Consider the following 24,387-nt stretch of genomic DNA (forward strand, 5'->3'; position numbering starts at 1 on the left):
AGCGTCAGCTGCTTTCTGTTGTACTGTGCTTTTTTGGTTCTGAGTGTACGTTTATAGAGTTTTAAAGTCTCACAGTAATGAAGGCGTAATTCACCATTATTTGGGTCTCTGTGCTTTTGGTTGGATAGTGTTCTAAGTTTTTTCCTTATAATTTTACAATCTGCATCAAACCAGTTGTCATCTGTGATCTTTTTTGTTTTGTTTTTTATCAATTTCAATTGTGCTTCTTTTGCCGTTTGCCTGAATATATAGTTGATGTTTTGTACTGCTAGATTGATGCCTTCTTTACTGTGAGTGAATGTGGTATCCAGAAAGTTATCTAAGAGTGTTTGGATATTTTGGTTCCAGGTTGCTTTCTGGTATTCTTCTGTGCTGTTTTGGGCCCATCTGTATGAATGTCTGATGTTGTACAGCTTACTGGGCTGTGAATGTGTGGTTGTTTCCATGTCTGTTCTTTTGAGGAACAATGTAATTTGGCTGTGATCAGACAGAGGTGTTAGTGGCTTGACAGTGAATGAGCTGAGAGAGAAGGGGTCAATGTCTGTGATCATATAGTCTACTGTACTGTGGCCAAGAGGTGAGCAGTAGGTGAATCTCCCCAAAGAGTCCCCCGTAACCTACCATTGACAAAGTACAGACCCAAGCTTCTACAGAGCTGCAACAGATCCCTTCCGTTTTTGTTGACGGTGCTGTCACTGTTGTTTCTATTGGGGAGATTAAGACAGTTAGAAACATTATGGCCTGTAATAAAGCTGTCCCCTCGTGTGCTCGTTAGATCAGGTAGTGTTCCTGTGCGCGCATTTGTGTCCCCACAGATGAGCACATCTCCCTGGGCCTGGAAATGGCACGTCTCTTCCTCAAGGGTGGGGAAGATCTCCTCTGAGTAATATGGGGGATTCTGAGGGGGGGATATAAATTGCGCAAAGGAACACATCTTTTTCTGTCAGTACAAGTTCTTTTTTCAGTTTTAACCAAATGTGATATTTGCCAATTTTGAGGGGATCAATTAGATGTTGTAGGTCGGATTTGTACCAAATGATCAGTCCTCCAGAGTCTCTGCCTCTATTGACAGAGCTGTGTTTTTGTGACGGCACAATTACCTCTCTGTAACCTGTGGGACAGTGAGTGACAATGTCAGCCTTACACCATGTCTCCTGCAGAATGATGACGTCAACATCTTTAAGATTTTTGTTGAACTCCAGTGCTAAACTCTTCAGTCCAAAGGTTGATGAGTTTAGGCCCTGAATGTTCCACATGCTAACTGACAGTGATTTCATGTTCCAAAAGAAAGAATAGCAGTCAGAAATACAGTAATTAACTATTAAGTTGTTAAGAGCGAGATAAACAGGATAACAGCTAACATTTTTTCTGTTATATATATAAACATTCCTATTCATTGAACAAGTACATTTTAGTACGATAGTGTGTGTGTGTGTGTGTGTGTGTGTGTGTGTGTGTGTGTGTGTGTGTGTACATGCGTCCGTGTGTGTTTAGTGCAGTTTGGTGCAGATGTATTGGAGGAGCTGTTTAATCTCACTCCAATCCCACAGGGTTCTCCTGTCCTCTGACGACCTCTGCGTAGCTGCGCTGGTCCTGCTGTTGGGCCCTGTGGAGTGGAGGGGGCCAGGTCTGGGCCGTGGGGCTTCCTCTCTGGTCTGGTAGGGGTGGTGGTCTGGTGCGGGGTAGTAGGCTGGGCCCGGTCCGGTCTGGCTAAGCCGATGGAAGTGGTGATGGTCTGGTGGTGGGTGGGGCCTGTGGGGTGCGCTGGGTCTGGTGTGGCGTTGAAGGGGCCTGGGGCTCCTTGTTGGTGCAGTGGTCTGGTAGGGGTCTCTGGGTGGTCCTCTGTCCAGTGCGGCATGGGGTGTTTGTCTACCAAGTGCCACGTCCTTTAGAGACTTGACAAACATCCCTACTGTCTGCTTCCTCAGGTGGGAGTAGTCGTGCAGATGCTCTGGGGTGATTGTTGTGTGGTGAGCAACGTGTACGTTTGGGAGTAGGCCACACCCTCTGGTGATGTCATCGTTGACTTTCTGAATGGTACGGTGATGGAAGTCTTTGCGGGGCAGCAGAGTGGAGATGGTGATGTGGGAGTTGGGGAACCGCTCAGAGGCCCTCTCTGCTACTCTGTTGACCAGCCTGCCTACTCTCTCCTGCTCCTCTCGTAGGTTGTTGGTGCCGGTGTGAATAATAATGTGGCCTGGTGTGCCAAAGTCAGGCTGGGACAGGATGTGGAGTGCATCCTGTGTTTTGGGCACCATATTTTGCGCACCTTGTGTTGGGGGAAGAGTTTATCTTCTTGGATGAATTTCCCATTTGAGTCAATGAGGATGGCCACCTCAGTGGGTTTTACCAGATTAGTGTGTTTACGGTCTGGGGCTGGAGTACACAGGGCCTGTGTACATGGAGGGGTGTGTGGGGGGTGTGTCAGGGGGCCAGAGAGCTTCTCTCTGTCGTAGGTGTCTCCATGTGAGCCTCCTTGTTGACTGGGTGTGTGGGTAAAGTGTTGTCGGTATGGGGGGGTTGTGGGTAAAGGTGGGTCGGTGGGGGTGTTAGGGGTGGTGAGGGGCTGCAGCTTCTCTCTAGGAGTCTCTACAGTCTGTTCTCTGTGCTGCAGCACCCTCTTGATGCCAGACAACTCCTTTGCCATCTCCTCCTTTACCTGCACCAGCTCTCTCCTCATGGTGGCCTTTACCTCCTCCAGCGCTGTGGTAAGGCTCTCTCTCAGCTCCTGGACAGAGTTCTTCAGCTGGGTCCTGCACTGGTTGATCTGGTCCTGTAGAAGCTCTGTGTCTGGACTGGTGGTGGTGTAGCTGGGAGCTGCTCCTTCAGCTCAGTAACCCATACCTCTATCACTGCCAGCCTGTCTCTCAACAGGCTGATGGTAGTGGGGTCTTGGCTCTGGTGGTTGTAGGCAGGCAGGGGGAGGATGGTCCTGCTTCTGGGGTGCCTGGGGTGAGGGGAGAGGTCGGGGTGCTGTCCTTTTCTTTTTTTGCTTTCCGCTATCTTCGTTAGGGTGGGGAAGTCCTGCACAACAGAGCTGAGTGCAGCCTCACTGCCCTGGACCATGACAGTGCCGTTCTGATACATATTTACTGTCAGAAACCTGTTTTCCTGGTCCTTATCGCTGTCCTCAAAAATGTGGATTTGCCTTCCCTTGCAGATGCCTTTCTTCGTAGTATAGCTGAAATGCCTGGTTACAGCTGTATGCCAGGCAGTAGTGTGGTCTGTGTAAAATAACAGGTTTGTAACAGTCCTGTTTTGTGAGCAGTCGGCAAACAAAGTTTCTGGGTTCTCCCTCAGAATTCTGTGTTTAAAATTGATTCTTCCTTTCTCTGATTTGATTTCTGCTGGGTATTCAAAAAAAGCGGGGAAAGTCTCTCAGTTTCTGTCGCTGCTAACGCTGCTAGCGCTGCCTCAGTGGCCATGTTGCTATGGTTACCATCAGTAAACAGTTAGAGCTAGACGTTAAGCTAACTGACCGATTTGAATTTGGCTAGCTACCACGATGAAGATTGGTCTTTTAACTCACTCTCTGTCGATTTTTTCCTCCTTTGTTGATCTTCAGTTGTACAATTTGATTACCTATACATTTTTGCTAATTGAATCGTGTCAATCTCGCTCTTAGCAAACAAAAAAGTTATAACAAGTCAGGAGCTGTTCCTCTGCATGACCTCTCTCTCTCTCTCTCTCTCTCTCTCTCTCTCTCTCTCTCTCTCTCTCTCTCTCTCTCTCTCTCTCTCTCTCTCTCTCTCTCTCTCTCTCTCTCTCTCTGTCTCTCTCTCTCTCTCTCTCTCTCTCTCTCTCTGTCTCTCTCTCTCTCTCTCTCTCTGTCTCTCTGTCTCTCTGTCTCTCTGTCTCTCTGTCTCTGTCTCTGTCTCTGTCTCTCTGTCTCTGTCTCTGTCTCTGTCTCTCTCTCTGTCTCTGTCTCTGTCTCTCTCCCTCTCTCTCCCTCTCTCTCTCTGTCTCTCTCCCTCTCCCTCTCCCTCTCCCTCTCCCTCTCCCTCTGTCTCTCCCTCTCCCTCTGTCTCTGTCTCTGTCTCTGTCTCTGTCTCTGTCTCTCTCCCTCTCTCTCCCTCTCTCTCTCTGTCTCTGTCTCTGTCTCTGTCTCTGTCTCTGTCTCTCTCCCTCTCCCTCTGTCTCTGTCTCTGTCTCTGTCTCTGTCTCTGTCTCTGTCTCTGTCTCTGTCTCTGTCTCTGTCTCTGTCTCTGTCTCTGTCTCTCTGTCTCTGTCTCTGTCTCTCCCTCTGTCTCTCTCTCTCTCTCTCTCTCTCTCTCTCCCCTCTCTCTCTCACTCTCTCTCTCCCTCTCTGTGGTGTTGAGCGTTGCCATGGTAATCAGGGAGCGTATTGAGTGGTGTTTGGGGAATGCTGGGAGAGGATCCTCTGCGTAGCCTGGCCTTGACAACGCACCCAGTCCACACTGTCCTCTGCTGTTGTCTGAGAGTGTTGCATTAACAATGTCTCAATCATGCAGATAAAAAGATCCTGTCAGGCGTTTAATACAACCACATCTCACATTTAGCCAGCAGCACACCACCCTGCATCCCACTGCTGGCTTGCCTCTGAAGCTAAGCAGGGTTGGTCCTGGTTGGTCCCTGGATGGGAGACCAGATGCTGCTGGAAGTGGTGTTGGAGGGCCAGTAGGAGCCACTCTGTCCTCTGGTCCCCCCCCAAAATATCCCAATTCCCCAGGGCAGTGATTGGGGACATTGCCCTGTGTAGGGTGCCGTCTTTCGGATGGGACGTTAAACGGGTGTCCTGACTCTCTGTGGAGATGGCTCAGCCAAGATAATATGACCTTGTGTGGTGATCTGGAAGAGATGTCTCAGCCAGGACAAGCCTAGATAGTATGACCTTGTGTGGTGACCTGGACAAGCCTAGATAGTGTGACCTTGTGTGGTGACCTGGAAGACATGGCCCAGCCAGGACAAGCCTAGATAGTACGACCTTGTTTTTCTGCTCCTTCGTTGCTCTCTCTAATGGACCACCTCAACCTCACTGAGCCAATGGAAAGTTTTCAAAAATGGCATCTGAGATCACGAGAGGGCCTTGGCCTAACCCCCACCTCTCCTCACCCATCCTCCCCCTCTCCACTTCCCCTCGGCCTAACCCCCACCTCTCCTCACCCGTCCTCCCCCTCTCCACTTCCCCTCGGCCTAACCCCCACCTCTCCTCACCCCCCCTCCCCCTCTCCACTTCCCCTCGGCCTAACCCCCACCTCTCCTCACCCGTCCTCCCCCTCTCCACTTCCCCTCGGCCTAACCTCACCTCTCCTCACCCGTCCTCCCCTCTCCACTTCCCTCGGCCTAACCCCCACCTCTCCTCACCCGTCCTCCCCCTCTCCACTTCCCCTCGGCCTAACCCCCACCTCTCCTCACCCGCTCCTCCCTCTCCACTTCCCCTCGGCCTAACCCCCCACCTCTCCTCACCCCCCTCCCCCTCTCCACTTCCCCTCGGCCTAACCCTCACCTCTCCTCACCCGTCCTCCCCCCTCTCCACTTCCCCTCGGCCTAACCCCTCACCTCTCTCACCCGTCCTCCCCCCTCTCCACTTCCCTCGGCTAACCCTCACCTCTCCTCACCCGTCCTCCCCCCCTCTCCACTTCCCCTCGGCCTAACCCCACCTCTCCTCACCCCGTCCTCCCCCTCTCCACTTCCCTCGGCCTAACTCCCCACCTCTCCTCACCCGTCCTCCCCCTCTCCACTTCCCCTCGGCCTAACCCCCACCTCTCCTCACCCGTCCTCCCCCTCTCCACTTCCCTCGGCCTAACCCCCACCTCTCCTCACCCGTCCTCCCCTCTCCACTTCCCCTCGGCCTAACCCCACCTCTCCTCACCCGTCCTCCCCCTCTCCACTTCCCCTCGGCCTAACCCCCACCTCTCCTCACCCGTCCTCCCCTCTCCACTTCCCTCGGCCTAACCCCCACCTCTCCTCACCCGTCCTCCCCCTCTCCACTTCCCCTCGGCCTAACCCCCACCTCTCCTCACCCGTCCTCCCCCTCTCCACTTCCCCTCGGCCTAACCCCCACCTCTCCTCACCCGTCCTCCCCCTCTCCACTTCCCCTCGGCCTTGTCTCTCTCTTATTACAAAGTGATCTGCTCAAGATTGTTACTGTCCAAGGCTCACTGCATTCCTGCCAGTCCTGAGTCCTCACGGAACTAGTGGTTCAAGTTCTATAGTTCTACTGCTCCTCCTCGATCCTCTCCTCTCCCCGTTTGGCCTGTTACATCTGTCCTCTGGTCCTGGTCTGGAGGCCTGTTACATCTGTCCTCTGGTCCTGGTCTGGAGGCCTGTTACATCTGTCCTCTGGTCCTGGTCTGGAGGCCTGTTACATCTGTCCTCTGGTCCTGGTCTGGAGGCCTGTTACATCTGTCCTCTGGTCCTGGTCTGGAGGCCTGTTACATCTGTCCTCTGGTCCTGGTCTGGAGGCCTGTTACATCTGTCCTCTGGTCCTGGTCTGGAGGCCTGTTACATCTGTCCTCTGGTCCTGGTCTGGAGGCCTGTTACATCTGTCCTCTGGTCCTGGTCTGAGGCCTGTTACATCTGTCCTCTGGTCCTGGTCTGGAGGCCTGTTACATCTGTCCTCTGGTCCTGGTCTGGAGGCCTGTTACATCTGTCCTCTGGTCCTGGTCTGGAGGCCTGTTACATCTGTCCTCTGGTCCTGGTCTGGAGGCCTGTTACATCTGTCCTCTGGTACTGGTCTGGAGGCCTGTTACATCTGTCCTCTGGTCCTGGTCTGGACAGGCAGGATGAAACCAGATTGAGTGTAATATTATAATGATAATAAAGGGTGAAAGCAGACTCCAGGTTAGTGGCCGTTGATCATCTGAATGTTAGGACCCACTGACTGCAGTACGCGTTAACGACAGTGATGTTACCCAACCTAATCAGTACATATTAAAGACAGTGATGTTACCCAACCTAATCAGTACATATTAAAGACAGTGATGTTACCCAACCTAATCAGTACATATTAAAGACAGTGATGTTACCCAACCTAATCAGTACATATTAAAGACAGTGATGTTACCCAACCTAATCAGTACATATTAAAGACAGTGATGTTACCCAACCTAATCAGTACATATTAAAGACAGTGATGTTACCCAACCTAATCAGTACATATTAAAGACAGTGATGTTACCCAACCTAATCAGTACATATTAAAGACAGTGATGTTACCCAACCTAATCAGTACATATTAAAGACAGTGATGTTACCCAACCTAATCAGTACATATTAAAGACAGTGATGTTACCCAACCTAATCAGTACATATTAAAGACGGTGATGTTACCCAACCTAATCAGTACATATTAAAGACAGTGATGTTACCCAACCTAATCAGTACATATTAAAGACAGTGATGTTACCCAACCTAATCAGTACATATTAAAGACAGTGATGTTACCCAACCTAATCAGTACATATTAAAGACAGTGATGTTACCCAACCTAATCAGTACATATTAAAGACAGTGATGTTACCCAACCTAATCAGTACATATTAAAGACAGTGATGTTACCCAACCTAATCAGTACATATTAAAGACAGTGAGGTTACGCAATCTAATCGATATTTCTGTTCCCGTTCTCTCCCTCTCTCTACCTCCCTCTCTTTACCTCTCTCTACCTCCCTGTCTACCTCCCTCTCCCTCCCTCTCCCTCTACCTCCCTCTCTCTCCCTCTACCTCCCTCTCTCTCCCTCTACCTCCCTCTCTCTCTCTACCTCTCTCTACCTCCCTCTACCTCCCTCTCCCTCCCTCTACCTCCCTCTCCCTCCCTCTCCCTCCCTCTACCTCCCTCTCTCTCCCTCTCTCTCCCTCTACCTCTCCCTCTCTCTCCCTCTACCTCCCTCCCTCTCTCTCCCTCTACCTCTCTCTCTCTCTCTACCTCTCTCTCCCTCTCTCTCTCTCTCTCTCTCCTCTTTCTTCCCCCCCCCCAATCCCCTCAGCATGTATGCGTTCCATGCAGTAGACAATCAGCACCTCCAGTTCCTGTGGGATTGGACCCAGCACAACCTGACCATCCGGGCCGGGAAACTGTTCTTCCGATCCAACCCTAAACTCTGCATGTCGGAGATCCGTAAGATGTGGCAGAGGACGGGCATCACAGAGAAGTTTGAAGAGGACGACTTCAGGAACAACGGAGACCGAGCTAGCTGTACGATACCATACTTTATATTATACTGTACTACACCGCTCTACGATACTATACGTTATATTATACTATACTGTACTACACAGCTCTATGATATTATACTTTATATTATATTATACTGTACTACACTGCTCTATGATACTATACTTTATATTATATTATACTGTACTACACAGCTCTATGATATTATACTTTATATTATACTATACTGTACAGCTCTATGATACTATACTTTATATTATATTATACTGTACTGTACTATACTATACAGCTCTATGATACTATACTTTATATTATACTGTACTATACAGCTCTACGATACTATACTTTATATTATACTATACTGTACTACACAGCTCTATGATATTATACTTTATATTATATTATACTGTACTACACTGCTCTATGATACTATACTTTATATTATACTGTACTATACTATACAGCTCTATGATACTATACTTTACATTATACTATACTATACATCTCTAAGATACTATACTTTATATTATACTGTACTATACAGCTCTACGATACTATACTTTATATTATACTATACTGTACTACACATCTCTATGATACTATACTTTATATTATACTATACTGTACTACACAGCTCTATGATACTATACTTTATATTATACTGTACTATACAGCTCTGATACTACACTTTATATTATACTGTACTATACAGCTCTGTGATACTATACTTTATATTATACTATACTATACAGCTCTAATATACTATACGTTATATTATACTATACTGTACTATACAGCTCTATGATACTATACTTTATATTATACTGTACTGTACTATACAGCTCTATGATACTATACTTTATATTATACTATACTGTACTACACAGCTCTATGATACTATACTTTATACTATACTGTACTATACAGCTCTATGATATTATATTTTATATTATACTGTACTAAACTATACAGCTCTATTATACTAGATTTATATGATAAAATACTATACAGCTTTACGATACTATACTTTATACTATACAGCTTTACGATACTATACTTTATACTATACATATAGCAGCAGTGCGGTACATTATGTACATTAACATACAATGATGACATGTTCATTCATTGAAACAATAGCTATATACTGCATGTTTCAGCCATGTTCATTCATTGAAACAATAGCTATATACTGCATGTTTCAGCCATGTTCATTCGTTGAAACAATAGCTATATACTGCATGTTTCAGCCATGTTCATTCATTGAAACAATAGCTACATACTGCATGTTTCAGCCATGTTCATTCATTGAAACAATAGCTATATACTGCATGTTTCAGCCATCTTTCATTCATGTTCATTCGTTGAAACAATAGCTATATACTGCATGTTTCAGCCATGTTCATTCATTGAAACAATAGCTATATACTGCATGTTTCAGCCATGTTCATTCGTTGAAACAATAGCTATATACTGCATGTTTCAGCCATGTTCATTAGTTGAAACTATAGCTATATACTGCATGTTTCAGCCTATGTTCATTCGTTGAAACTATAGCTATATACTGCATCTTTCAGCCTATGTTCATTCGTTGAAACAATAGCTATATACTGCATGTTTCAGCCTATGTTCATTCGTTGAAACAATAGCTATATACTGCATGTTTCAGCCATGTTCATTCATTGAAACAATAGCTATATACTGCATGTTTCAGCCATGTTTCAGCCATGTTCATTCGTTGAAACAGTAGCTATATACTGCATGTTTCAGCCTTGTTCAGTCGTTGAAACAATAGCTATATACTGCATGTTTCAGCCATGTTCATTCATTGAAACAATAGCTATATACTGCATGTTTCAGCCATGTTCATTCGTTGAAACAATAGCTATATACTGCATGTTTCAGCCATGCTCATTCGTTGAAACTATAGCTATATACTGCATGTTTCAGCCTATGTTCATTCGTTGAAGCTATAGCTATATACTGCATTTTTCAGCCTATGTTCATTCGTTGAAACAATAGCTATATACTGCATGTTTCAGCCATGTTCATTCGTTGAAACAATAGCTATATACTGCATGTTTCAGCCATGTTCATTCGTTGAAACAGTAGCTATATACTGCATGTTTCAGCCATGTTCATTCATTGAAACAATAGCTATATACTGCATGTTTCAGCCATGTTCATTCGTTGAAACAATAGCTATATACTGCATGTTTCAGCCATGCTCATTCGTTGAAACTATAGCTATATACTGCATGTTTCAGCCTATGTTCATTCGTTGAAACTATAGCTATATACTGCATGTTTCAGCCTATGTTCATTCGTTGAAACTATAGCTATATTCTGCATGTTTCAGCCCACACCATATTGCCCCCTACAGCAAATTCTGTAAACAAACCAAAATGATATTTTCACTGCTCTTACCACTGATTCAATATAATGGGCTGGTTTGATTAGATATATCTAAGCACCTGGAGGATTAGGGCTGATAAGTGTGATTGGTTGTATTCTCCAGGTGAACAGACTGTGTGATTGGTTGTGTTCTCCAGGTGAACAGACTGTGTGATTGGTTGTATTCTTCAGGTGAACAGACTGTGTGATTGGTTGTGTTCTCCAGGTGAACAGACTGTGTGATTGGTTGTATTCTTCAGGTGAACAGACTGTGTGATTGGTTGTATTCTTCAGGTGAACAGACTGTGTGATTGGTTGTATTCTCCAGGTGAACAGACTGTGTGATTGGTTGTATTCTTCAGGTGAACAGACTGTGATTGGTTGTATTCTTCAGGTGAACAGACTGTGATTGGTTGTATTCTTCAGGTGAACAGACTGTGATTGGTTGTATTCTTCAGGTGAACAGACTGTGATTGGTTGTATTCTTCAGGTGAACAGACTGTGATTGGTTGTATTCTTCAGGTGAACAGACTGTGTGATTGGTTGTGTTCTCCAGGTGAGAGTAAGATCTTGCGGTTCAAGTCCAACAGGACGACGTCTAACCGTATTAAAGTGACCTGGCAGCGCTACAGACCCCCAGACTACAGAGACCTCATCTCATTCATACTATACTACAAGGAGGCGTAAGTTACTCTCCACTGTCTGTCTGTTTCTCTTCTATATCCTAGAACATCCTCTAACCCTAACCCATGTCTCCCTCTCCACTGTCTGTCTGTTTCTCTTCTATATCCTAGAACATCCTCTAACCCTAACCCATGTCTCCCTCTCCACTGTCTGTCTGTTTCTCTTCTATATCCTAGAACATCCTCTAACCCTAACCCATGTCTCCCTCTCCACTGTCTGTCTGTTTCTCTTCTATATCCTAGAACATCCTCTAACCCTAACCAATGTCTCCCTCTCCACTGTCTGTCTGTTTCTCTTCTATATCCTAGAACATCCTCTAACCCTAACCCATGTCTCCCTCTCCACTGTCTGTCTGTTTCTCTTCTATATCCCAGAACATCCTCTAACCCTAACCCATGTGTCCCTCTCCACTGTCTGTCTGTTTCTCTTCTATATCCTAGAACATCCTCTAACCCTAACCCATGTCTCCCTCTCCACTGTCTGTCTGTTTCTCTTCTATATCCTGGAACATCCTCTAACCCTAACCCATGTCTCCCTCTCCACTGTCTGTCTGTTTCTCTTCTATATCCTAGAACATCCTCTAACCCTAACCCATGTCTCCCTCTCCACTGTCTGTCTGTTTCTCTTCTATATCCTAGAACATCCTCTAACCCTAACCCATGTCTCCCTCTCCACTGTCTGTCTGTTTCTCTTCTATATCCTAGAACATCCTCTAACCCTAACCCATGTCTCCCTCTCCACTGTCTGTCTGTTTCTCTTCTATATCCTAGAACATCCTCTAACCCTAACCCATGTCTCCCTCTCCACTGTCTGTCTGTTTCTCTTCTATATCCTAGAACATCCTCTAACCCTAACCCATGTCTCCCTCTCCACTGTCTGTCTGTTTCTCTTCTATATCCTAGAACATCCTCTAACCCTAACCCATGTCTCCCTCTCCACTGTCTGTCTGTTTTCTCTTCTATATCCTAGAACATCCTCTAACCCTAACCCATGTCTCCTCTCCACTGTCTGTCTGTTTCTCTTCTATATCCTAGAACATCCTCTAACCCTAACCCATGTCTCCCTCTCCACTGTCTGTCTGTTTCTCTTCTATATCCTAGAACATCCTCTAACCCTAACCCATGTCTCCCTCTCCACTGTCTGTCTGTTTCTCTTCTATATCCTAGAACATCCTCTAACCCTAACCCATGTCTCCCTCTCCACTGTCTGTCTGTTTCTCTTCTATATCCTAGAACATCCTCTAACCCTAACCCATGTCTCCCTCTCCACTGTCTGTCTGTTTCTCTTCTATATCCTAGAACATCCTCTAACCCTAACCCATGTCTCCCTCTCCACTGTCTGTCTGTTTCTCTTCTATATCCTAGAACATCCTCTAACCCTAACCCATGTCTCCCTCTCCACTGTCTGTCTGTTTCTCTTCTATATCCTAGAACATCCTCTAACCCTAACCCATGTCTCCCTCTCCACTGTCTGTCTGTTTCTCTTCTATATCCTAGAACATCCTCTAACCCTAACCCATGTCTCCCTCTCCACTGTCTGTCTGTTTCTCTTCTATATCCTAGAACATCCTCTAACCCTAACCCATGTCTCCCTCTCCACTGTCTGTCTGTTTCTCTTCTATATCCTAGAACATCCTCTAACCCTAACTGTCTGTTTCTCTTCTATATCCTAGAACATCCTCTAACCCTAACCCATGTCTCCCTCTCCACTGTCTGTCTGTTTCTCTTCTATATCCTAGAACATCCTCTAACCCTAACCCATGTCTCCCTCTCCACTGTCTGTCTGTTTCTCTTCTATATCCTAGAACATCCTCTAACCCCTAACCCATGTCTCCTCTCCACTGTCTGTCTGTTTCTCTTCTATACCCTAGAACATCCTCTAACCCTAACCCATGTCTCCCTCTCCACTGTCTGTCTGTTTCTCTTCTATACCCTAGAACATCCTCTAACCCTAACCCATGTCTCCCTCTCCACTGTCTGTCTGTTTCTCTTCTATACCCTAGAACATCCTCTAACCCTAACCCATGTCTCCCTCTCCACTGTCTGTCTGTTTCTCTTCTATATCCTAGAACATCCTCTAACCCTAACCCATGTCTCCCTCTCCACTGTCTGTCTGTTTCTCTTCTATACCCTAGAACATCCTCTAACCCTAACCCATGTCTCCCTCTCCACTGTCTGTCTGTTTCTCTTCTATATCCTAGAACATCCTCTAACCCTAACCCATGTCTCCCTCTCCACTGTCTGTCTGTTTCTCTTCTATATCCTAGAACATCCTCTAACCCTAACCCATGTCTCCCTCTCCACTGTCTGTCTGTTCTCTTCTATATCCTAGAACATCCTCTAACCCTAACCCATGTCTCCTCTCCACTGTCTGTCTGTTTCTCTTCTATATCCTAGAACATCCTCTAACCCTAACCCATGTCTCCCTCTCCACTGTCTGTCTGTTTCTCTTCTATATCCTAGAACATCCTCTAACCCTAACCCATGTCTCCCTCTCCACTGTCTGTCTGTTTCTCTTCTATATCCTAGAACATCCTCTAACCCTAACCCATGTCTCCCTCTCCACTGTCTGTCTGTTTCTCTTCTATATCCTAGAACATCCTCTAACCCTAACCCATGTCTCCCTCTCCACTGTCTGTCTGTTTCTCTTCTATATCCTAGAACATCCTCTAACCCTAACCCATGTCTCCCTCTCCACTGTCTGTCTGTTTCTCTTCTATATCCTAGAACATCCTCTAACCCTAACCCATGTCTCCCTCTCCACTGTCTGTCTGTTTCTCTTCTATATCCCTAGAACATCCTCTAACCCTAACCCATGTCTCCCTCTCCACTGTCTGTCTGTTTCTCTTCTATATCCTAGAACATCCTCTAACCCTAACCCATGTCTCCCTCTCCACTGTCTGTCTGTTTCTCTTCTATATCCTAGAACATCCTCTAACCCTAACCCATGTCTCCCTCTCCACTGTCTGTCTGTTTCTCTTCTATATCCTAGAACATCCTCTAACCCTAACCCATGTCTCCCTCTCCACTGTCTGTCTGTTTCTCTTCTATATCCTAGAACATCCTCTAACCCTAACTGTCTGTTTCTCTTCTATATCCTAGAACATCCTCTAACCCTAACCCATGTCTCCCTCTCCACTGTCTGTCTGTTTCTCTTCTATATCCTAGAACATCCTCTAACCCTAACCCATGTCTCCCTCTCCACTGTCTGTCTGTTTCTCTTCTATATCCTAGAACATCCTCTAACCCTAACCCATGTCTCCCTCTCCACTGTCTGTCTGTTTCTCTTCTATATCCTAGAACATCCTCTAACCCTAACCCATGTCTCCCTCTCCACTGTCTGTCTGTTTCTCTTCTATATCCTAGAACATCCTCTAACCCTAACCCATGTCTCCCTCTCCACTGTCTGTCTGTTTCTCTTCTATATCCTAGAACATCCTCTAACCCTAACCCATGTCTCCCTCTCCACTGTCTGTCTGTTTCTCTTCTATATCCTAGAACATCCTCTAACCCTAACCCATGTCTCCCTCTCCACTGTCTGTCTGTTTCTCTTCTATATCCTAGAACATCCTCTAACCCTAACCCATGTCTCCTCTCCACTGTCTGTCTGTTTCTCTTCTATATCCTAGAACATCCTCTAACCTAACCCATGTCTCCCTCTCCACTGTCTGTCTGTTTCTCTTCTATATCCTAGAACATCCTCTAACCCTAACCCATGTCTCCCTCTCCACTGTCTGTCTGTTTCTCTTCTATATCCTAGAACATCCTCTAACCCTAACCCATGTCTCCCTCTCCACTGTCTGTCTGTTTCTCTTCTATATCCTAGAACATCCTCTAACCCTAACCCATGTCTCCCTCTCCACTGTCTGTCTGTTTCTCTTCTATATCCTAGAACATCCTCTAACCCTAACCCATGTCTCCCTCTCCACTGTCTGTCTGTTTCTCTTCTATATCCTAGAACATCCTCTAACCCTAACCCATGTCTCCCTCTCCACTGTCTGTCTGTTTCTCTTCTATATCCTAGAACATCCTCTAACCCTAACCCATGTCTCCCTCTCCACTGTCTGTCTGTTTCTCTTCTATATCCTAGAACATCCTCTAACCCTAACCCATGTCTCCCTCTCCACTGTCTGTCTGTTTCTCTTCTATATCCTAGAACATCCTCTAACCCTAACCCATGTCTCCCTCTCCACTGTCTGTCTGTTTCTCTTCTATATCCTAGAACATCCTCTAACCCTAACCCATGTCTCCCTCTCCACTGTCTGTCTGTTTCTCTTCTATATCCTAGAACATCCTCTAACCCTAACCCATGTCTCCCTCTCCACTGTCTGTCTGTTTCTCTTCTATATCCTAGAACATCCTCTAACCCTAACCCATGTCTCCCTCTCCACTGTCTGTCTGTTTCTCTTCTATATCCTAGAACATCCTCTAACCCTAACCCATGTCTCCCTCTCCACTGTCTGTCTGTTTCTCTTCTATATCCTAGAACATCCTCTAACCCTAACCCATGTCTCCCTCTCCACTGTCTGTCTGTTTCTCTTCTATATCCTAGAACATCCTCTAACCCTAACCCATGTCTCCCTCTCCACTGTCTGTCTGTTTCTCTTCTATATCCTAGAACATCCTCTAACCCTAACCCATGTCTCCCTCTCCACTGTCTGTCTGTTTCTCTTCTATATCCTAGAACATCCTCTAACCCTAACCCATGTCTCCCTCTCCACTGTCTGTCTGTTTCTCTTCTATATCCTAGAACATCCTCTAACCCTAACCCATGTCTCCCTCTCCACTGTCTGTCTGTTTCTCTTCTATATCCTAGAACATCCTCTAACCCTAACCCATGTCTCCCTCTCCACTGTCTGTCTGTTTCTCTTCTATATCCTAGAACATCCTCTAACCCTAACCCATGTCTCCCTCTCCACTGTCTGTCTGTTTCTCTTCTATATCCTAGAACATCCTCTAACCCTAACCCATGTCTCCTCTCCACTGTCTGTCTGTTTCTCTTCTATACCCTAGAACATCCTCTAACCCCTAACCCATGTCTCCCTCTCCACTGTCTGTCTGTTTCTCTTCTATATCCTAGAACATCCTCTAACCCTAACCCATGTCTCCCTCTCCACTGTCTGTCTGTTTCTCTTCTATATCCTAGAACATCCTCTAACCCTAACCCATGTCTCCCTCTCCACTGTCTGTCTGTTTCTCTTCTATATCCTAGAACATCCTCTAACCCTAACCCATGTCTCCCTCTCCACTGTCTGTCTGTTTCTCTTCTATATCCTAGGAACATCCTCTAACCCTAACCCATGTCTCCCTCTCCACTGTCTGTCTGTTTCTCTTCTATATCCTAGAACATCCTCTAACCCTAACCCATGTCTCCCTCTCCACTGTCTGTCTGTTTCTCTTCTATACCCTAGAACATCCTCTAACCCTAACCCATGTCTCCTCTCCACTGTCTGTCTGTTTCTCTTCTATACCCTAGAACATCCTCTAACCCTAACCCATGTCTCCCTCTCCACTGTCTGTCTGTTTTCTCTTCTATATCCTAGAACATCCTCTAACCCTAACCCATGTCTCCCTCTCCACTGTCTGTCTGTTTCTCTTCTATATCCTAGAACATCCTCTAACCCTAACCCATGTCTCCCTCTCCACTGTCTGTCTGTTTCTCTTCTATACCCTAGAACATCCTCTAACCCTAACCCATGTCTCCTCTCCACTGTCTGTCTGTTTCTCTTCTATATCCTAGAACATCCTCTAACCCTAACCCATGTCTCCCTCTCCACTGTCTGTCTGTTTCTCTTCTATATCCTAGAACATCCTCTAACCCTAACCCATGTCTCCCTCTCCACTGTCTGTCTGTTTCTCTTCTATATCCTAGAACATCCTCTAACCCTAACCCATGTCTCCCTCTCCACTGTCTGTCTGTTTCTCTTCTATATCCTAGAACATCCTCTAACCCTAACTGTCTGTTTCTCTTCTATATCCTAGAACATCCTCTAACCCTAACCCATGTCTCCCTCTCCACTGTCTGTCTGTTTCTCTTCTATATCCTAGAACATCCTCTAACCCTAACCCATGTCTCCCTCTCCACTGTCTGTCTGTTTCTCTTCTATATCCTAGAACATCCTCTAACCCTAACCCATGTCTCCCTCTCCACTGTCTGTCTGTTTCTCTTCTATATCCTAGAACATCCTCTAACCCTAACCCATGTCTCCCTCTCCACTGTCTGTCTGTTTCTCTTCTATATCCTAGAACATCCTCTAACCCTAACCCATGTCTCCCTCTCCACTGTCTGTCTGTTTCTCTTCTATATCCTAGAACATCCTCTAACCCTAACCCATGTCTCCCTCTCCACTGTCTGTCTGTTTCTCTTCTATATCCTAGAACATCCTCTAACCCTAACCCATGTCTCCCTCTCCACTGTCTGTCTGTTTCTCTTCTATATCCTAGAACATCCTCTAACCCTAACCCATGTCTCCCTCTCCACTGTCTGTCTGTTTCTCTTCTATATCCTAGAACATCCTCTAACCCTAACCCATGTCTCCCTCTCCACTGTCTGTCTGTTTCTCTTCTATATCCTAGAACATCCTCTAATCCTAACCCATGTCTCCCTCTCCACTGTCTGTCTGTTTCTCTTCTATATCCTAGAACATCCTCTAACCCTAACCCATGTCTCCCTCTCCACTGTCTGTCTGTTTCTCTTCTATATCCTAGAACATCCTCTAACCCTAACCCATGTCTCCCTCTCCACTGTCTGTCTGTTTCTCTTCTATATCCTAGAACATCCTCTAACCCTAACCCATGTCTCCCTCTCCACTGTCTGTCTGTTTCTCTTCTATATCCTAGAACATCCTCTAACCCTAACCCATGTCTCCCTCTCCACTGTCTGTCTGTTTCTCTTCTATATCCTAGAACATCCTCTAACCCTAACCCATGTCTCCCTCTCCACTGTCTGTCTGTTTCTCTTCTATACCCTAGAACATCCTCTAACCCCTAACCCATGTCTCCCTCTCCACTGTCTGTCTGTTTCTCTTCTATATCCTAGAACATCCTCTAACCCTAACCCATGTCTCCCTCTCCACTGTCTGTCTGTTTCTCTTCTATATCCTAGAACATCCTCTAACCCTAACCCATGTCTCCCTCTCCACTGTCTGTCTGTTTCTCTTCTATATCCTAGAACATCCTCTAACCCTAACTGTCTGTTTCTCTTCTATATCCTAGAACATCCTCTAACCCTAACCCATGTCTCCCTCTCCACTGTCTGTCTGTTTCTCTTCTATATCCTAGAACATCCTCTAACCCTAACCCATGTCTCCCTCTCCACTGTCTGTCTGTTTCTCTTCTATATCCTAGAACATCCTCTAACCCTAACCCATGTCTCCCTCTCCACTGTCTGTCTGTTTCTCTTCTATATCCTAGAACATCCTCTAACCCTAACCCATGTCTCCCTCTCCACTGTCTGTCTGTTTCTCTTCTATATCCTAGAACATCCTCTAACCCTAACCCATGTCTCCCTCTCCACTGTCTGTCTGTTTTCTCTTCTATATCCTAGAACATCCTCTAACCCTAACCCATGTCTCCCTCTCCACTGTCTGTCTGTTTCTCTTCTATATCCTAGAACATCCTCTAACCCTAACCCATGTCTCCCTCTCCACTGTCTGTCTGTTTCTCTTCTATATCCTAGAACATCCTCTAACCCTAACCCATGTCTCCCTCTCCACTGTCTGTCTGTTTCTCTTCTATATCCTAGAACATCCTCTAACCCTAACCCATGTCTCCCTCTCCACTGTCTGTCTGTTTCTCTTCTATATCCTAGAACATCCTCTAACCCTAACCCATGTCTCCCTCTCCACTGTCTGTCTGTTTCTCTTCTATATCCTAGAACATCCTCTAACCCTAACCCATGTCTCCCTCTCCACTGTCTGTCTGTTTCTCTTCTATATCCTAGAACATCCTCTAACCCTAACCCATGTCTCCCTCTCCACTGTCTGTCTGTTTCTCTTCTATATCCTAGAACATCCTCTAACCCTAACCCATGTCTCCCTCTCCACTGTCTGTCTGTTTCTCTTCTATATCCTAGAACATCCTCTAACCCTAACCCATGTCTCCCTCTCCACTGTCTGTCTGTTTCTCTTCTATATCCTAGAACATCCTCTAACCCTAACTGTCTGTTTCTCTTCTATATCCTAGAACATCCTCTAACCCTAACCCATGTCTCCCTCTCCACTGTCTGTCTGTTTCTCTTCTATATCCTAGAACATCCTCTAACCCTAACCCATGTCTCCCTCTCCACTGTCTGTCTGTTTCTCTTCTATATCCTAGAACATCCTCTAACCCTAACCCATGTCTCCCTCTCCACTGTCTGTCTGTTTCTCTTCTATACCCTAGAACATCCTCTAACCCTAACCCATGTCTCCCTCTCCACTGTCTGTCTGTTTCTCTTCTATATCCTAGAACATCCTCTAACCCTAACCCATGTCTCCCTCTCCACTGTCTGTCTGTTTCTCTTCTATATCCTAGAACATCCTCTAACCCTAACCCATGTCTCCCTCTCCACTGTCTGTCTGTTTCTCTTCTATATCCTAGAACATCCTCTAACCCTAACCCATGTCTCCCTCTCCACTGTCTGTCTGTTTCTCTTCTATATCCTAGAACATCCTCTAACCCTAACCCATGTCTCCCTCTCCACTGTCTGTCTGTTTCTCTTCTATATCCTAGAACATCCTCTAACCCTAACCCATGTCTCCCTCTCCACTGTCTGTCTGTTTCTCTTCTATATCCTAGAACATCCTCTAACCCTAACCCATGTCTCCCTCTCCACTGTCTGTCTGTTTCTCTTCTATATCCTAGAACATCCTCTAACCCTAACCCATGTCTCCCTCTCCACTGTCTGTCTGTTTCTCTTCTATATCCTAGAACATCCTCTAACCCTAACCCATGTCTCCTCTCCACTGTCTGTCTGTTTTCTCTTCTATATCCTAGAACATCCTCTAACCCTAACCCATGTCTCCCTCTCCACTGTCTGTCTGTTTCTCTTCTATATCCTAGAACATCCTCTAACCCTAACCCATGTCTCCCTCTCCACTGTCTGTCTGTTTCTCTTCTATATCCTAGAACATCCTCTAACCCTAACCCATGTCTCCCTCTCCACTGTCTGTCTGTTTCTCTTCTATATCCTAGAACATCCTCTAACCCTAACCCATGTCTCCCTCTCCACTGTCTGTCTGTTTCTCTTCTATATCCTAGAACATCCTCTAACCCTAACCCATGTCTCCCTCTCCACTGTCTGTCTGTTTCTCTTCTATATCCTAGGAACATCCTCTAACCCTAACCCATGTCTCCTCTCCACTGTCTGTCTGTTTCTCTTCTATATCCTAGAACATCCTCTAACCCTAACCCATGTCTCCCTCTCCACTGTCTGTCTGTTTCTCTTCTATATCCTAGAACATCCTCTAACCCTAACCCATGTCTCCCTCTCCACTGTCTGTCTGTTTCTCTTCTATATCCTAGAACATCCTCTAACCCTAACCCATGTCTCCCTCTCCACTGTCTGTCTGTTTCTCTTCTATATCCTAGAACATCCTCTAACCCTAACCCATGTCTCCCTCTCCACTGTCTGTCTGTTTCTCTTCTATATCCTAGAACATCCTCTAACCCTAACCCATGTCTCCTCTCCACTGTCTGTCTTGTCTGTTTCTCTTCTATATCCTAGAACATCCTCTAACCCCTAACCCATGTCTCCCTCTCCACTGTCTGTCTGTTTCTCTTCTATACCCTAGAACATCCTCTAACCCTAACCCATGTCTCCCTCTCCACTGTCTGTCTGTTTCTCTTCTATATCCTAGAACATCCTCTAACCCTAACCCATGTCTCCCTCTCCACTGTCTGTCTGTTTCTCTTCTATATCCTAGAACATCCTCTAACCCTAACCCATGTCTCCCTCTCCACTGTCTGTCTGTTTCTCTTCTATACCTAGAACATCCTCTAACCCTAACCCATGTCTCCCTCTCCACTGTCTGTCTGTTTCTCTTCTATATCCTAGAACATCCTCTAACCCTAACCCATGTCTCCCTCTCCACTGTCTGTCTGTTTCTCTTCTATATCCTAGAACATCCTCTAACCCTAACCCATGTCTCCCTCTCCACTGTCTGTCTGTTTCTCTTCTATATCCTAGAACATCCTCTAACCCTAACCCATGTCTCCCTCTCCACTGTCTGTCTGTTTCTCTTCTATATCCTAGAACATCCTCTAACCCTAACCCATGTCTCCCTCTCCACTGTCTGTCTGTTTCTCTTCTATATCCTAGAACATCCTCTAACCCTAACCCATGTCTCCCTCTCCACTGTCTGTCTGTTTCTCTTCTATATCCTAGAACATCCTCTAACCCTAACCCATGTCTCCCTCTCCACTGTCTGTCTGTTTCTCTTCTATATCCTAGAACATCCTCTAACCCTAACCCATGTCTCCCTCTCCACTGTCTGTCTGTTTCTCTTCTATATCCTAGAACATCCTCTAACCCTAACCCATGTCTCCCTCTCCACTGTCTGTCTGTTTCTCTTCTATATCCTAGAACATCCTCTAACCCTAACCCATGTCTCCCTCTCCACTGTCTGTCTGTTTCTCTTCTATATCCTAGAACATCCTCTAACCCTAACTGTCTGTTTCTCTTCTATATCCTAGAACATCCTCTAACCCTAACCCATGTCTCCCTCTCCACTGTCTGTCTGTTTTCTCTTCTATATCCTAGAACATCCTCTAACCCTAACCCATGTCTCCCTCTCCACTGTCTGTCTGTTTCTCTTCTATATCCTAGAACATCCTCTAACCCTAACCCATGTCTCCCTCTCCACTGTCTGTCTGTTTCTCTTCTATATCCTAGAACATCCTCTAACCCTAACCCATGTCTCCCTCTCCACTGTCTGTCTGTTTCTCTTCTATATCCTAGAACATCCTCTAACCCTAACCCATGTCTCCTCTCCACTGTCTGTCTGTTTCTCTTCTATACCCTAGAACATCCTCTAACCCTAACCCATGTCTCCCTCTCCACTGTCTGTCTGTTTCTCTTCTATATCCTAGAACATCCTCTAACCCTAACCCATGTCTCCCTCTCCACTGTCTGTCTGTTTCTCTTCTATATCCTAGAACATCCTCTAACCCTAACCCATGTCTCCCTCTCCACTGTCTGTCTGTTTCTCTTCTATATCCTAGAACATCCTCTAACCCTAACCCATGTCTCCCTCTCCACTGTCTGTCTGTTTCTCTTCTATATCCTAGAACATCCTCTAACCCTAACCCATGTCTCCCTCTCCACTGTCTGTCTGTTTCTCTTCTATATCCTAGAACATCCTCTAACCCCTAACCCATGTCTCCCTCTCCACTGTCTGTCTGTTTCTCTTCTATATCCTAGAACATCCTCTAACCCTAACCCATGTCTCCCTCTCCACTGTCTGTCTGTTTCTCTTCTATATCCTAGAACATCCTCTAACCCTAACCCATGTCTCCCTCTCCACTGTCTGTCTGTTTCTCTTCTATATCCTAGAACATCCTCTAACCCTAACCCATGTCTCCCTCTCCACTGTCTGTCTGTTTCTCTTCTATATCCTAGAACATCCTCTAACCCTAACCCATGTCTCCCTCTCCACTGTCTGTCTGTTTCTCTTCTATATCCTAGAACATCCTCTAACCCTAACCCATGTCTCCCTCTCCACTGTCTGTCTGTTTCTCTTCTATATCCTAGAACATCCTCTAACCCTAACCCATGTCTCCCTCTCCACTGTCTGTCTGTTTCTCTTCTATATCCTAGAACATCCTCTAACCCTAACCCATGTCTCCCTCTCCACTGTCTGTCTGTTTCTCTTCTATATCCTAGAACATCCTCTAACCCTAACCCATGTCTCCCTCTCCACTGTCTGTCTGTTTCTCTTCTATATCCTAGAACATCCTCTAACCCCTAACCCATGTCTCCCTCTCCACTGTCTGTCTGTTTCTCTTCTATATCCTAGAACATCCTCTAACCCTAACCCATGTCTCCCTCTCCACTGTCTGTCTGTTTCTCTTCTATATCCTAGAACATCCTCTAACCCTAACCCATGTCTCCCTCTCCACTGTCTGTCTGTTTCTCTTCTATATCCTAGAACATCCTCTAACCCTAACCCATGTCTCCCTCTCCACTGTCTGTCTGTTTCTCTTCTATATCCTAGAACATCCTCTAACCCTAACCCATGTCTCCCTCTCCACTGTCTGTCTGTTTCTCTTCTATATCCTAGAACATCCTCTAACCCTAACCCATGTCTCCCTCTCCACTGTCTGTCTGTTTCTCTTCTATATCCTAGAACATCCTCTAACCCTAACCCATGTCTCCCTCTCCACTGTCTGTCTGTTTCTCTTCTATATCCTAGAACATCCTCTAACCCTAACCCATGTCTCCCTCTCCACTGTCTGTCTGTTTCTCTTCTATATCCTAGAACATCCTCTAACCCTAACTGTCTGTTTCTCTTCTATATCCTAGAACATCCTCTAACCCTAACCCATGTCTCCCTCTCCACTGTCTGTCTGTTTCTCTTCTATATCCTAGAACATCCTCTAACCCTAACCCATGTCTCCCTCTCCACTGTCTGTCTGTTTCTCTTCTATATCCTAGAACATCCTCTAACCCTAACCCATGTCTCCCTCTCCACTGTCTGTCTGTTTCTCTTCTATATCCTAGAACATCCTCTAACCCTAACCCATGTCTCCCTCTCCACTGTCTGTCTGTTTCTCTTCTATATCCTAGAACATCCTCTAACCCTAACCCATGTCTCCCTCTCCACTGTCTGTCTGTTTCTCTTCTATATCCTAGAACATCCTCTAACCCTAACCCATGTCTCCCTCTCCACTGTCTGTCTGTTTCTCTTCTATATCCTAGAACATCCTCTAACCCTAACCCATGTCTCCCTCTCCACTGTCTGTCTGTTTCTCTTCTATATCCTAGAACATCCTCTAACCCTAACTGTCTGTTTCTCTTCTATATCCTAGAACATCCTCTAACCCTAACCCATGTCTCCCTCTCCACTGTCTGTCTGTTTCTCTTCTATATCCTAGAACATCCTCTAACCCTAACCCATGTCTCCCTCTCCACTGTCTGTCTGTTTCTCTTCTATATCCTAGAACATCCTCTAACCCTAACCCGTGTCTCCCTCT

General features: G+C 45.8%; 1 protein-coding gene across 1 annotated transcript in view; it reads left to right on the forward strand.

Moving 5' to 3' along the window:
* Window positions 1–24,387, forward strand: part of LOC121555650 (insulin-like growth factor 1 receptor) — a 203,923-nt gene that overhangs the window by 94,334 nt on the left and 85,202 nt on the right. The window contains exons 7-8 of the mRNA XM_041869475.2: window positions 7,950–8,158; window positions 11,088–11,214. Of these exons, the coding sequence (XP_041725409.1) occupies window positions 7,950–8,158; window positions 11,088–11,214 (336 nt within the window). The remainder of the gene's footprint in view (window positions 1–7,949; window positions 8,159–11,087; window positions 11,215–24,387) is intronic.

Source organism: Coregonus clupeaformis, unplaced genomic scaffold (genome assembly GCF_020615455.1).
Source record: "Coregonus clupeaformis isolate EN_2021a unplaced genomic scaffold, ASM2061545v1 scaf0050, whole genome shotgun sequence".
NCBI classification, from domain to species: domain Eukaryota; kingdom Metazoa; phylum Chordata; class Actinopteri; order Salmoniformes; family Salmonidae; genus Coregonus; species Coregonus clupeaformis.